This window comes from Hemitrygon akajei, chromosome 3 (assembly GCF_048418815.1).
Source record: "Hemitrygon akajei chromosome 3, sHemAka1.3, whole genome shotgun sequence".
NCBI lineage: Eukaryota > Metazoa > Chordata > Chondrichthyes > Myliobatiformes > Dasyatidae > Hemitrygon > Hemitrygon akajei.
This window is the reverse complement of record NC_133126.1, coordinates 197,740,141-197,755,968: the sequence shown is the minus strand read 5'-3', so window position 1 is coordinate 197,755,968 and position 15,828 is coordinate 197,740,141. Positions and strand designations below refer to the sequence as shown.

Below are 15,828 nucleotides of genomic sequence, written 5' to 3'. Positions count from 1 at the left end.
CTCCAGAGCCCTGAGCTCTTAGGCTTCCAAATCCAAGCTGGACTCTCAGTCTGGACCCTTGGTGTGCCGAGCAACGGCCAGTCCTGAAACCCCGAGAACGGGTCCCATTCCCACAAAGAACCAAAGTCAGCGTATAACTCCGGGTCAGGGTCTTCAAAAGAACCCTGAAAGGGAAAAATAGAGGTATTAAAGATGGAAATGGAGCTGTTTCTGAAGATGTAAACAAAAGAGTCGCCATTTAGTGCCGTCTTAACTTTGCTCAGCGTTTCCAGATTTCACTAGGGGAAAGCCCTGAGCTGAATTTCCCCACAACGGTGGGTGACTCAGTGGCACAGATAGTAGAGGTACTGCCTCATGACTGCAGGGTCCCAGGTTCAATCCTGACCTCGGCTCAGTCTGTGTGGAGCTTGCATTGTGTGTGTTTTGTCAAGTTTCCTCCCATAAATAAATATTGGCTGCTTGGGTGGAGACACGTCTCTACCAAAGGAATTTGAAGGGCAAGCCACTTTAGATCACATTTCTAAATGAATAAACAGTCGATGTATCAGGCCAAGGTCATTCATCAGGACTGGAAAAGAAGAGGGAAGATGGCAGAATAAGAAGGCGTGGGGGAGGGGGAAGGGGACAAGCTGGAAGGTGACAGGTGAGAGCATGCGGCTTCACCTATCATATTCTGATGTTTGGTGTGAGCAGCAACTGAACCACTTGACCATGTCTGCATGCTTTGATGCATTGAGTTGCTGCCACATGATTGGCCAGTTAGATCAAGGCGCAAATGTACCTGACAAAGTGGCCACTGAGTGTATAATGAACTGTTGTAGCGATGTGCTACACACAGCGCTGAAATAACAACACGCAGTCGGTAAGTCGTTTCGAGACTAGTTTATTCAAACTTCACGGCGCTGGCATTTAAATCCCTAGTGCCCGCACTCTCCGGCCGGAAATGACATCAGAGGTGCATTACCAAAGTCTCCCCCGGCGCGCTGGCTATTTGTGAGCTGGTTCGCCTGCGCAGAAAGTGGGTCGCCACAATGTATTGTTTTACCCCAACAAGCAGCGGAGCCCGAGGATGTGCTGAGGTAGCCCACAAGTGTCACGATGCTGCTGGCACCAACAGACCCAAATTCCATCAGGCTTCCGTTCCTGCTGCTTTCTGAAAGTCAGGGAATGGAAGTTCTCCTCTCCCCAACCCCCATCAGCCCCAACTCCCCGGACTCTGCTGCTATTGTGAGGTCAGCTCTAGGAATTCACCGCTCTGCATGGTGGCTAGTTAATACCTTTCATTATTGGATTAGTCAAGAGTGTAGTTCTGCTGAAGGAGGTGCTTTGTGTCCGTAGTTACAAAGCCTCCTTTTATCTTATTATGTTACTGAAGAAACTGCCTCTTCAATATTTTTGGGGGTCAGGAGGAATTTTCGATTCAATGAGTAGTCCCAGGGTCAGGCACAGAGGAGAATGAGCTTTAGGTTGCTGGAGACTGCCCTGCCGTTTTGTGGGATCACAGCTGATCCTTTGCCAGGCGGCATGGTTGCACAACGCTTTACAGCAACGGCATTCAGGGTTCTGTTCCCACCGTTGTCTGCAGTTTGCACGTTCTCCCCGTGGAGTTGCTCCAGGGGCTCCGGTTTTCTCCCACATTGTGGGTTAGGGTTAATGGGCTGTGGGCAGGCTATGCTGGCGCTAGAATCATGCTGACACTGGCGGGCTGCCCCCAGCACATCCTCGGTTTGTGTTGGTCGTTGACGTAAATGTCACATTTCACTGTAGGTTTCGATATTCATGTGAAAAGTGAAGCTGATTTTCTTTGCATGGAATCTACCCTCTCACCTGACTTCCCTACAAATAGTGATTGAGTTGTACCGTCTGGAAAAACTATTCGCCTGCGCTGACCAGTTGCCCTCCTGAGCTGGTCCCTATTCCCTCAATTTGGCTCGTCTCCCTCAACACCTTTAAAGAAGACTTTGCTGTTAAGCATTCTACCGTCTCCCCCTGAATCTACTCAGCAGTTTGAGTCAGTGACATCTCAGCCTGCTCCATCACGGGCACTAGCGTCCCCACCCCTGAGGACATCCTCAAAAGGTGATGCCTCCATTATTGAGGACCTTCACCATCCGGGACGTGCCTTCTTCTCATTGCTACCATCAGGGAAGCAGTTCAGGAGCCTGAACACACACACTCGACATTTTAGAAACAGCTCACGAACTCTACCCTCCACTCACTATTTTTGCTCTTTTTTTCCACTAAATGTACTGCACGGCCCTCACTATCACCATAATGTACTATGTCGTATGACGTAGGGGATCATGGTGCCCATGGTTGTTCTTTGCAAATTTTTCTTACAGAAATGGTTTGCCATTGCCTTCTTCTGGACAGTGTCTTTACAAGATGGGTGACCCCAGCCATTATCAATACTTTTCAGAGATTGTCTGCCTGGTGTCAGTGGTCACATCACCAGGACGTGTGATGTGCACCGGCTGATCGTATGACCATCCACCACCTGCTCCTGTGGCTTCACGTGACCCTGATTGGGGGCTAAGCAGGTGCTACACCGTACCCAAGGGTAGCTTGCAGGCTAGCAGAGGGAAGACGGGTCTTACAGCTCCTTTGGTAGAGATGTATTTCCACCCTGCCACCCATACTGCACTGTGCTGCTGCCACAAAGCTGCAAATTTCACAGCGTGTAGCAGTGAACCTGATTCAAATTCTTGCAAGGGCTGGCTGCCACCACCAGGGGTCACTGAGCTGACATTTAACACTCGGTTGTGTTCTGGGACAGTCTTTCACTTCTGCTGTTCCTCAGAGTTTGCTTCACTTCTACCCCAGCAGGCAAGAGTTCCTGCAATTTTAGCAGTTGCTTCAGTGCCTTTCAAAATCCAAAATAAACTTCCCAATTTCTCTTCCCACCTCGGGGCGCAAGTGCCTAGTTCACTAAAAGCGGTGTCTAAGGTAGTTAGGGTGGTGACGAAGGCATTAAGCTTGCCGACTCTCATCAGCCAGAGTACTGAATATAGTAGTTGGGAACTCGGTCAGCAATCCCAAAAGGTTAATTTGCAGGTTGACTCAGTGGTAAGAAAGGCAAATGTGATTTTAGCATTCATTTTGAGAGACAGTAAGTCACAGGAGCAGAATTAGGCCATTCAGCCCATCAAGTCTGCTGTGGCAGATCTGTTTCGATGGGATCCCCCTCCTCATTCTAAAATCCATCAGGTAGAGACACAGAGCTATCAAATGCCCCTCGTGCATTAATCATTTCATTCCCAAGGTATCAGCAATGAACCCCCTCCTGACCCCCTCTACGTGCAACACCTCCTTTCTTAGATAAGGGTCCAAAACTGCTCACAGTGGTCTGAGTGCAGTTTCATCGAAGACTCAGGATCACATCCTTGCCCTTGTATTCTAGCCCTCTCCAAATGAATGCTAACGTTGCATTTGCCTACCTTACCACCGACTCAACCTGTAAGTCAACCTTTAGGGAATCCTGCAAGAGGACTGCCAGGTTGGTTTGACCTGACTTTCTCCCCATTTGGTAAATAATCTACACCTCTATTCCTTCCGCCAAAGTGCATGACCATGCACTTCCCTGCACTGTGTTCCATCTGCCACTCCTTTCCCATCAATTCTGTCATCCAGCTTGTTGACATACAGTGTTAAAAGTAGTGGCCCCAACACTGAACTCTGCGGCCAGCATCCACAAGAGAAGGTCCCCTTTAACTGCACACTGTACCTCCTGCCAATCAGCCAGTCTTCTCTCCACGCTGGTATCTTTCCTGTAATTACATGGGCTTTTGTCCTGTTTAGCAGCCTCACATGCAGCACGTTGTCAAATCCATTTGGAAAATCCAAGGAAGCAACATTACTGACTCCTCTGTCTATCCTGCTTGTTATTTCAACAAATTCCAACAGATTTGTCAGGCAGGATCTCTGCTTACGGAAACCATGTTGACTTTAGCCTATTTTATCATGTGCCTCCAAGTACCCCAAAGCCTCATCCTTAATAATGGACTCAAACATCTTCCCATCTATTGAAGTCAGACTGAACAATTTTCCAGTCCTCAGGAACCGTTCCAGAAACTAGTCATTCTTGAAAGATCACTACTAATGCTTCTACAATCTCTTCAGCTTCCTCTTTCAGAATCTTGGGCTGTAGTCCATCAGGCCCAAGTGACTTATCTACCTCCAGATCTATCAGTTTGCCAAGCACCTTTTCCGTATTAATAGCAACTACACTCACATCCGCCCCCTGACACTCTCAAATTTCTGTCATACTGCAAGTGTCTTTCACACTGAAGACCATAAGACATAGGGGTAGAATGAGGCTATTTGGCCCATCGAGTCTGATCTGCCATTCAATCATGGCTGATCCTTTTTTCCCCTCCTCTGCCCCACGCCCCAGCCTTCTCCCTGTAAACTTTGATGCCGTGTCCAATCAAGAACCGATCAAGCTCTGCTTTAAATACCCAAAGACCTGGCCTCAAACGCTACCTGTGGCAATAAATTCCACAAATTCACCACCCTCTGGCTAAAGAAGCTTCTCCGCATCTCTGTTTTAAATGGATGCCCCACTATCCTGTGGATGTGCCCTCTTATCCTAGTCTCTCCCAACATGGGGAGCATCCTTTCCACATCTACTTAGTCTAGGCCTTTCAACATTCGAAAGGTTTCAGTGAGATTCCCCCTCGTCCTTCCAAATTCGCGGACCCATTAAATGTTCCTTGTATGATTTCCTGGAATTATCCTTGTGAGCCTCCTCTGAACCCTCTCCAATGCCAGCACATCTTTTCTTTACGCACAAGGACTCCCAAGTACCTTTGCATCTCAGATTTTTGGTTTTTCTTCCCATTCTAACGTTCCCCGTTAGTCTGCATACTTATTTCTTCTACCAAAGTGCATGACCATGCATTTTTCAACATTGTATTTCATTCGCCACTTTCTTGCCCATTCTCCTAATCTGTCTAAGTCCTTCTGCAGCCTGTTTCCTCACCACTACCTGCCCCTCCACCGATCTTTGTATTATCTGAGGACTAGAATATAACAGCAAGGTTGGCTTTATAAGGCACTGGTCAGACTGCACTTCGAGTATTGTGAGCAGTTTTGGGCCCCTTATCTAAGAAAGGATGTGCTGGCATTGAAAGGGTCCAGAGGAGGTTCACAACAATGATCCCAGGAATGAAAGGGTTAATTGATGAGGAACATTTGATTGCTCTGGGCCTGTACTCTCTGGAGTTTAGAATGAGGGGAATTGCTTTTAGAACTACAGGATACTGAGAGGTATGATGAGGATGTTGCCAGTAGTGGGAGGGTCTAGGATCAAAGGACACAGCCGAAAAATAGAAGGACATCCCTTTAGAACAGAGATGAGGAGATATTTCTTTCACCAGAAGGTGATAAATCTGTGGAATTCATAGCTGTGTTGGGTCCAAGTTATTGGGTATATTAAATCCTGGAATATGGGGTCAAAAATACAGTATGTCTTGGAAAGTTAAAAGAGGCAAAATTGGGATTGTGGAAGAAGGAGAGGAGATAATGACAGGAAAAACTCCGAATGGAGAGCAGGCAGTACTGTGACAGGTGATGGAGCAGTCTCACCACTCCCCTGGGAGACAGCAACACAAACAGAATGATGCAGGAACTCAACAGGTCAGGCAACATCTGTGGAGGAGAATAAACAGTCGATGCTTTGGGCTGAGTCCGTTCATTAGGACTCGAATCTGCTGTTTTGCGTCACCTCCTGAAGATGTCCTTTATGGTGGGCTAGGCTGGTGCCTGTGATGGAGCTGGCTTGGTCTACAACCCTCTGCAGCCTTTTCTGATCCTGTACATTGGAGACTCCATACCAGGTGGTGATGGAATAAGGTTGATAAACTCGTAGCCCAATTAACGATTGGTCAGGATAACTTCTGTGGGCATCACTGAGTCATGGCTGAAAGAAGGTCATATTTGGGAGCTTAACATCAAAGGATATACATTTTATTGAAAGGACAGGCAAGAAGGCATAGATGGTGGTGTGCCTCTGTTGGTAAGAGATAGAATTACATCTTTAGAAAGAGGTGACATAGGGTCTGACAATGTTGAATCTTTGTGCGTGGAGTTAAGAAACTGCAAGGGTTTAAAAAAAACATATGGGAATCATATATAGGCCTCCAAATAGTAGCCAAGATGTGGGGTTGAGATTACAAGGGAGCTGGAAAAGGCATGTAATAAAGGTAATGACACAATTGTAAAGGGGGTCTTCAATATGCAAGGTGATTGAGAAAATCAGATTAGTGTCAGATCAGAATTTATTGAATGCCTACGAGGTGGCTTTTTTAAGTAGCTTGTGCTTGAGCTGAATTGGGGAAAAATTATCTTAGATTGGATGTTGTGTAATAAACCCAGATCTTATTAGGGAGCTTAATATAAAGGAACCCCTAGGAGGCAGTGATCATAATATGATTGAATTCATACTGCGGTTTGCGAGGGAGAAACACAAACCACATGTATCAATGGAATAGGTGGATTGGAGGAGGATACTGGCGGGGATGATGACAGAGGAGAGATGGCTGAAGTTTCTGGGAATAGTTTGCAAGGCACAGGATAGATATGTTCCACAGAAGTTGTTCTCAAATGGCAGGGGTAGGAAACCGTGGCTAACTAAGGATGTTAAGGACTGCATAAGAGTCAAGGAAAGGGCAAAAATAAGTGGGAAATTGCATGATTGAGAAACTTTTAAAAATCCAACAAAAGGCAACTAAAAAAGTTATTGGAAGGGAAAAGATGAAATATGAGGAGAAACTAGCCGATAATATAAAGCAGGATACTTGAAGTCCTAACGAAGGGTCTTGGCCCGAAACATCGACAGCGCTTCTCCCTATAGATGCTGCCTGGCCTGCTGTGTTCCACCAGCATTTTGTGTGTGTTGTTGTTTGAATTTCCAGCATCTGCAGATTTCCTCGTGTTTGCTACTTGAAGTTTTTTTTTCAGTTTTATAAAGAGTAAAAGGGATGTGAGAGTTGATATTGGACCACTGGAAACTGGTGAGGTAGTAATGGGGAACAAAGAAATGACAGATGAACTTAACGGATACTTTCTATCAGTCTTCTCTGTGGAAGACACTAGCAGTGTGCCAGAGGTCTGTGAGTGTCAGGGAGCAGGAGTGAGTGCCATTGCTATTACAAAGGAAAAAGTGCTACGCAAACTGAAAGGTCATAAGGTGGATAAGTCTCCTGGATCACATGGACTACATCCCAGAGTACTGAGGGAGGTTTGTGAAGAGATAGCGGATGTGTTGGTCTTGATCTTTCAAGAATCACTTGATTCTGGCATTGTCCCAGAGGACTGGAAGATTGCAAATGTCACTCCACTCTTTAAAATGGGAGGAAGCCAAAAGAAAGGAAATTATAGGCCAGTTAGCCTAACTTCAGTGGTTGGGAAAAAGTTGGAGTCTATTATTAAGGATGAGGTTTCGGGGTGCTTGGAGACCAATGATAAAATAAGTCAGCATGGTTTCTGTAAAGGGAAATCTTGCCTGACAAATCTGTTAGAATTCTTTGAGAAGTAACAGTGGATGTCATTTACTTGGGCTTTCAGAACACATTTGATGGCGCATGGCCAAGTGGTTAAGGTGTTTGTCTAGTGATCTGAAGGTTGCTAGTTCGAGCCTTGGCTGAGGCTGCGTGTGTGTCCTTGAGCAAGGCACTTAACCACACATTGCTCTGCGATGACACCGGTGCCAAGCTGTATGGGTCCTAATGCCCTTCCCTTGGACAACATTGGTGGCATGGAGAGGGGAGACTTGCCACTTGCAACAGCCAGTCTTCCATTTAAAAGAAAACCTTGCCCAGGCATGTGCCCTGGAAACTTTCCAAGGCACAAATCCATGGTCTATCAAGACAGAGGCCTACATGATAAGGTCTATACATGAGGCAGCTTAACAGAAAAAAATCCCATGACATTACAGGAAAGATACTGGCATGTACAGTGGAATGGCTGACAGGCAGGAGGCAGAGAGGGGAATAGAAGGAGCCTGTTTTTTGGTTGGCTGCTGGTGACTAGTGGTGTTCCTCAGGAGTCAGTTTTGGGGCAGCTACTTTTCACATAGTTTGTCAATGATTTAGATAATGGAATTGATGGCTGTGTGGCAAAGTTTGCAGATGAAATGAAGATAGGTGGAGGGGTAGGTAGTGCTGAGGAAGCAATGTGATTGCAGCAGGACTTAGACAAATTGGAAGAATGGGCAAAAAAGGGGGAGTGTTTGGCACCTTTGGGCGAGTATTCACTGGAGTTTAGAAGAATGGGAAGGGGGAAATCTCATTTGGACCTACCGAATGTTGAAAGGATTGGATACGGTGGATGTGGAGAGGATGTTTCCTATGGTGGGGCTATCCAAAACTAGAGGGCACAGTCTCAAAATTGAGGGGTGACTTTTTAGAACAGAGGTAAGGAGGAATTTTTTTTAGTCTGAGTAGTAAATCTGTGGAATGCTGTGCCACAGACTGTGGTGGAGGCTAAGTCTGTGGGCATCTTTAAGCCGCAAGTTGATTGTTTCCTGATTGGTCAGGGCATCAAAGGTTATAGAAGAGCAGATTATTATTTAAATGGTGAAAGATTGCAGCATGCTGTTGTGCAGAGGGACTTGGGAGTGCTTGTGCATGAATCGCAAAAAGTTGGCTTGCAGGTACAACAGGTTATTAAGAAGGCAAATGGAATGTTGGCCTTCATTGCTAGAGGGATTGAACTCAAGCAGGGAACTGGTGAGGCTGCACCTGGAGTACTGTGTGCAGTTCTGGTCTCCATACCTGAGGAAGGATATCGCAAACACGATGAAATCTGCAAATGCTGGAAATTCAAGCAACACACACAAAATGCTGATGGAACGCAGCAGGCCAGGCAGCAGCTATAGGAAGAAGTACAGTCAATGTTTCGGGCCGAGACCCTTCGTCAGGACTAACTGAAAGAAAAGATAGTAAGAGATTTGAAAGTGGGGGGTGGGGGCAATCCGAAATGATAGGAGAAGACGGGGGGGGGGGGGTGAAGCTAAGAGCTGGAAAGTTGATTGGCAAAAGGGATACAGAGCTGGAGAAGGGAAAGGATCATGGGAAGGGAGGCCTGGGGAGAAAGAAAGAGGGAGGGGAGCACCAGAGAGAGATGGAAAACAGGCAAGGAGTGATTGTGAGAGGGGCAGAGAGAGAAAAAAGAAAATAAATAAATGAGAGATGGGGTAAGAAGGGGAGGAGGGGCATTAACGGAAGTTAGAGAAATCAATGTTCATGCCATCAGGTTGGAGGCTACCCAGACGGAATATCAGGTGTTGTTCCTCCAACCTGAGTTGTGGCTTCATTCTGACAGTAGAGGAGGCCAGAATGGGAATAGGACGTGGAATTAAAATGTGTCGCCACTGGGAGGTCCTGCTTTTTCTGGCGGATGTTCAGCAAAACGGTCTCTCAATCTGCATCGGGTCTCACCAATATATAGAAGGCCGCACCGGATGCTGTATACCACACCAGCCGACTCACAGGTGAAGTGTCGCCTCACCTGGAAGGACTGTCTGGGGCCCTGAATGGTGGTGAGGGAGGAAGTGTAAGGGCAGGTGTAGCACTTGTTCTGCTTACAAGGATAAGTGCCAGAAGAGAGATTGGTGGGAAGTGATGGGGGGATGAATAGACGAGGGAGTTGCGTAGGGAGCGATCCCTGTGGGAAACAGAAAGGGGGGGGAAGGGAAAGACGTGCTTGGTAGTGGGATCCCATTGGAGGTGGCAGAAGTTTCCCCCCCCCCCTTTTTTCTCTCTCTCTGTGCCCATCTCACAATTGCTCCTTACCTGTTCTCCATCTCCCTCTGGTGCTTTCCTCCCTTTTCTTTCTCCCTATCCTCTCCCATGGTCCCATGATCTTCTCCCTTCTCCAGATCTGTATCCCTTTAGCCAATCAGCTTTTCAGCTCTTAGCTTTATCCCTCCCCCTCCTGTCTTCTCCTATCATTTCAGATTGCCCCCTCCCCCCCCCCCCCCCCCCCCACTTTCAAATCTCTTACTATCTTTTCTTTCAGTTAGTCCTGACGAAGGGTCTTGGCCGGAAACGTTGACTGTACTTCTCCTTATAGATGCTGCCTGGCCTGCTGCATTCCACCAGCATTTTGTGTGTGTTGCCTGAGGAAGGATATACTGGCTTTGGAGGCAGTGCAAAAGAGGTTCACCAGGTTGATTCCAGGGATGAAGGGGTTAACCTATGTGGAGCGGTTGAGTCGTCTGGGACTATACTCTCTGGAATTCAGAAGAATGAGAGGGGATCTTATAGAAACATATAAAATTTTGAAAGGGATAGATAAGATAGATGTAGGAAAGTTGTTTCTATTGGTAAGTGAGACTAGAGCTAGGGGACATTGCCTCAAGATTCAGGGGAAAAGATTTAGGACGGAGATGAGGAGAAACTGTTTTTCCCAGAGAGTGGTGAATCTGTGGAATTCTGTGCCCAGGGAAGCAGTTGAAGCTTCTTCACTAAATATATTTAAGATACAGTTAGATAGGTTTTTATGTAGTAAGGGAATTAAGGGTTATGGAGAAAAGGCAGGTAGATGGAGCTGAGTTTACGGACAGATCAGCCATGATCTTATTGAATGGCGGGGCAGGCTCAATGGGCCGGATGGCCTACTCCTGCTTCTATTTCTTATGTTCTTACATAGCGAGATATCAGGTGCATGGGGTTGAGGGGGGTCCAGGATCAGCCATGATGGAATGGCAGAGCAGACTTCTTTTAAAAATGTCTTTTTTCCCCCCAAATCTTTGTATTATTATTATTATCCAAAATACAAGAGTACATCGAAGTAAGTAACACTTATGACGTCTCAAAAGAAAAAAAAAACAATATTAAAGATTGCAAAATATGGTGACACAAAAAAAGAGAAGAAAAAACCCGACTGAAGCAAGAAAAAGTGAGGGAGAAAAAAGAACCCATTAGGTGTTCAACCCCGGAGCCAAGCGTCATACAAAAAGCTTCTAAAGATAAACATCAAACCGCCAGCAAAAAAAGTTTATGGACAGATCAGCCATGATCTTAGCAAATGGCAGGGGCAGGCTCGATGGGCTGAATGGCCTACTCCTGCTCCTATTTCTTATTTCTATTTCATATTTCTTATTTTCTTACATAGCGAGAAATCAGGTGCATGGGATTGAGGGGGGTCCAGGATCAGCCACGATAGAATGGCAGAGCAGACTTGATGGGCTGAATGGCCTGATTCTGCTCCTATATCTTATGGTTGTACAGAAATAAATTGTGCTTTATGTTCTCAGTATTTGTCTCATTGTTTGCTACAGCTGGGAAATCCTGCTGTGCTTACAGTGGCATGCAAAAGTTTGGGCACCCCTGGTCAAAATTTCTGTTACTGTGAATAGTTAAGTGAGTAGAAGATGAACTGATCTCCAAAAGTCATAAAATTAAAGATGAAATATTCTTTTCAACATTTTGAACAAGATTAGTGTATTATTTTTGTTTTGTACAATTTTAGAGTGAAAAAAAGGAAAGGAACACATGCAAAAGTTTGGGCACCCCAAGAGATTTGCGCTCTCAAATAACTTTTAACAAGGTCTCAGACCTTAATTAGCTTGTTAGGGCTATGACTTGTTCACAATCATTGTTAGGAAAGGCCAGGTGATGCAAATTTCAAAACTTTATAAATACCCTAACTCCTCAAACCTTGTCTCAACAATCAGCAGCCATGGGCTCCTTTAAGCAGCTGCCTAGCACTCTGAAAATTGCCCACAAAGCAGGAGAAGGCTATAAGAAGATAGCAAAGTGTTTCCTCAGTTCGTAATGTAATTAAGAAATCACAGTTAACAGGAACGGTGGAGGTCAAGTAGAGGTCCGGAAGACCAAGAAAACTTTCCGAGAGAACTGTTCATAGGATTGCTAGAAAGGCAAATCAAAACCCCCGTTTGACTGCAAAAGACCTTCAGGAAGATTTAGCAGACTCTGGAGTGGTGGTGTACTGTTCTACTGTGCAGCGACCCCTGCACAAATATGACCTTCATGGAAGAGTCATCAGAGGAAAACCTTTCCTGCGTCCTCACCACAACATTCAGCGTCAGAATTTTGCAAAGGAGCATCTAAACAAGCCTGATGCATTTTGGAGTCAAGTTCTATGGACTGATCAAGTTAAAATGGAATTTTTTGGCCGCAATGAGCAAAGGTATGTTTGGAGAAAAAAAGGTGCAGAATTTCATGAAAAGAACACCTCTCCAACTGTTAAGCACGGGGGTGAATCGATCATGCTTTGGGCTTGTGTTTCAGCCAGTGGCATGGGGAACGTTTCACTGGTAGAGGGAAGAATGAATTCAATTAAATACCAGCAAATTTTGGAAGCAAACATCACACTGTCTGTTTAAAAAAAAAAAGCTGAAGATAAAAAGAGGATGGCTTCTTCAACAGAATAATGACCCTAAACACACCTCAAAATCCACAATGGACTACCTTAAGAGGCACAAGCTGAAGGTTTTGCTATGGCCTTCACAGTCCCCCAACCTAAACATCATCGAAAATCTGTGGATAGACCTCAAAAGAGCAGTGCATGCAAGACGGCGCAAGAATCTCACAGAACTAGAAGCCTTTTGCAAGGAAGAATGGGCAAAAATCCCCCAAAAGGAATTGAAAGACTCTTAGCTGGCTACAGAAAGCATTTACAAGCTGTAATACTTGCCAAAGGGGTGTTACTAAGTACTAACCATGCAGGGTGCCCAAACTTTTGCTTTGGGCCCTTTTCCTTTTTTATTATTTTGAAACTGTATAAGATGGAAATTAAAAAAAGTAATCTTGCTTAAAATATTAAACATATATGTCATCTTTAACTTTATGCCTTTTGGAAATCAGGTCATCTTTTACTCGCTCAGCTATTCACAGTAACAGAAATTTTGACCAGGGCTACCCAAACTTTTGCATGCCACTGTATATTCTGTTGTGACGCTGACATTGCAGTAATGTGGGAGCTCTGCCTCACAGTGTCTGTGTTGTATTTCTCAACAGTGCGAACGCAGCTGGGAGTCAGGACAACCTGGACAATGAGACTGAGACGGAGTCGGTGGTTTCATCACGAAAGGAGAGGCTACGTCGGAAGGATGGGCACGAGCCCGGTGAGTGTCCCTGATGGAATGTCAGCAGAGCGGAAACTATGCACACTGGTTCTTTGAATATTTGATCGTATCACGAGTGTATGAGTAATCAGAAGCTCAAATCTGTGTTGTTTTCTTTTGCTTTTTCAATGTGGTAGGTTTACATGGGTGGTGGGGTGGAGATGCGTCTCTACCAAAGATGGTGTAAGGCAAGGTGTAACATTTACTTAGACCCCCACCGATCAGGGTATGTGAAGCCATGGGAGGAGGTGGTGGATGGTCGTATGAGCAGTCGGTGCATATCACAAGCCCTGGTTATGTGACCACTGGCACCAGGCAGACAATCTCCGAAGAGTATTGATAATGGGTGGGGTCACCCGTCTTGTAAAGACACTGCCCAGAGGAAGGCAATGGCAAACCATTTCTGAAAGAAAAAATGGCAAGACCAATCATGGTCATTGCCACAACCATGATCAATCGACCACATCGTACGGCATGGCACATAATGATTATGGTAACGTTTACAAGGATGCTGCCAGGACTCAAGACTTGAGATATAGGGAAATGTGTTTTAGGTGACATGAAGGTTGGTGGACTTGTGAGAGAGTTGTGGAGCACAGTGTGTTCTACAACTCTTTAAAAAAAAAACACACAACAACAAAAACCTGCCTCTCACATCTCCCTATACTTTTCTCCAAACACCTTAAAATTATGCTCCCTTTTATTAGCCTTTTCTGCTCTGGGAGAAAGGTGCTGGCTATCCAGTCTATTTATGCCTCTTAGCATCTTCAGCTCTATCAAGTCATCTCTCATCGTTCTTCACCTCTAGGAACTTGAATCTCTCAATCCTCTCAAACTCAGCACTGTTAGTGTAGATAGGAGCATGTGCACTGCCCCCTCCCTTTCTGAAAACAATGACCAGCTCCAGGTAAGGTTGGGTGAATGTTGGAGGGAAATAAGCAGAAACACAAAGGAAAGAGTCTTGTGAAAATTTATAAGGATGTTGCCGGGACTTGAAAAAGGTTAACTTTATCCCTGGACCGTAGGAGAATGAGGGGAGAATTGATAGAGGTACACAAAACTATGAAGGGTATAGACAGGGTAATTACAAGCATGCTTTTCCTGTTGAGTTTGAGTGAGATTAGAACTAGAGGTCATGGGTTAAAGGTGAAAGGTGAAACATTTAAAGGGAACTTAATTCGGAGGGTGATGTGAGTGTGGAACTGCCAGTGGAAGTGGTGGGTACAAGGTAAATTTCAACGTTTAAGAGAAGTTTGGATAGATACATAGATGGGAGTGCTATCGTCCACGTGGAGCTCGATGGGACAGAGTAATAGTTCATTATGGACTAGATGGACTAACGTGCCTATTTCTGTGCTGTAGTGCTCTGTTTGACTCTCAGCTGCTGTGACTGTCAGTATTTATATTAGGTTCCATGTAATTCTTGAGTTACTCTTGTATTGGCTTTGGTTTAGTTAATCAATACTGAATGACCACCTTGTGTTTGCATATACCAAATATGCAAAATACTGTATTGATCAAAGCAGAACCATTAGAGGTTTTGGAAACACAAGCAATTCTGCAGATGCTGGAAATCCAGAGCATCACACTCAAAATTGGATCCTCTACTTCCTAACTGGAAGAGCACAATCTGTGTGGATCGGTGAAGATCTCCTCCTCGCTGACGATCAACACTGGTGCATCTCAGGGGTGTGTGCTTAGCCCACTGCTCTACTCTCTCTATACCCATGACCGTGTGGCTAGCCGTAGCTCAAATGCCATCTATAAATTTGCTGATGATACAACCATTGTTGGTAGAATCTCAGATGGAGATGAGAGGGTATAGAGGAGCAAGATAAGCCAACTAGTGGAGTGGTGTTGCAGCAACAATCTGTCAGTAAGACGAAAGAGCTGATTGTGGACTTCAGGAAGGGTAAGACTAAGGAACACATACCAATCCTCATAGAGGGATCAGAAGTGGAGAGAGTGAGCAGCTTCAAATACTTGGCTGGCACGATTTCTGAGGTCCTAACCTGGTCGCACCATATTGATGCAGTCATTAAGAAGGCAAGACAGCAACTATACTTTATTAGGAGTTTGAAGAGATTTGGTATGTCAACAAATACACTGGAAAAACTTCTATAGATGTACTGTGGAGAGTATCACCGTCTGATATGGGGGGGCTACTGAACAGGACCGACAGAATCTGCAGAGTGTTCTAAATTTAGTCAGCTCCATCTTGGTTACTAGCCTGCAAATCACCCAGAACATCTTCAAAGAGTGGTGTCTCAGAAAAGTTGTATCCGTTATTAAGGACCTCCAGCACTCCGGAACAGCTTCTTCCCCTCTGCCATCCGATTCCTAAATGCACATTGAACTGTGAACACTATCTCACATTTTAAAATATATATTATTTTTGTGTTTTTGCATGATTTTTAATCTATTCAATATACATTTACTGTAACTGATTTATTTATTATTATTATTTTCCTTCTATATTATGTATTACGTTGAGCTGCTGCTGCCGTAGATGCTGGTGATAATAAACCTGATTCTGATTCTGGTATACTGGAGGAACTCAGCAGGTCAGGCAGCATCTATGGACAGAAATAAACAGTCATGGTTTGAGCCCCCTTCTGCCCCCTTCCTTACCAGTCTTGATGAAGGGTCTTGGGCTGAAACATGGACTGTTTGTTTCCCTCCATGGATGCTGTCAGAGCTAATGGCTGAGGGGAAAAAAATATGGACATAAGACG

The 15,828-nt window shown here is 45.1% G+C and overlaps 1 protein-coding gene across 2 annotated transcripts in view; it reads left to right on the top strand.

The window, feature by feature from the left end:
* dvl3b (dishevelled segment polarity protein 3b) overlaps positions 1-15,828 on the top strand; it is a 167,290-nt gene that overhangs the window by 71,419 nt on the left and 80,043 nt on the right. For both annotated transcript variants that reach the window (XM_073041678.1, XM_073041676.1), the window contains exon 4: positions 12,987-13,093. In XM_073041678.1, coding sequence (XP_072897779.1) covers positions 12,987-13,093 — 107 coding nt within the window. The remainder of the gene's footprint in view (positions 1-12,986; positions 13,094-15,828) is intronic.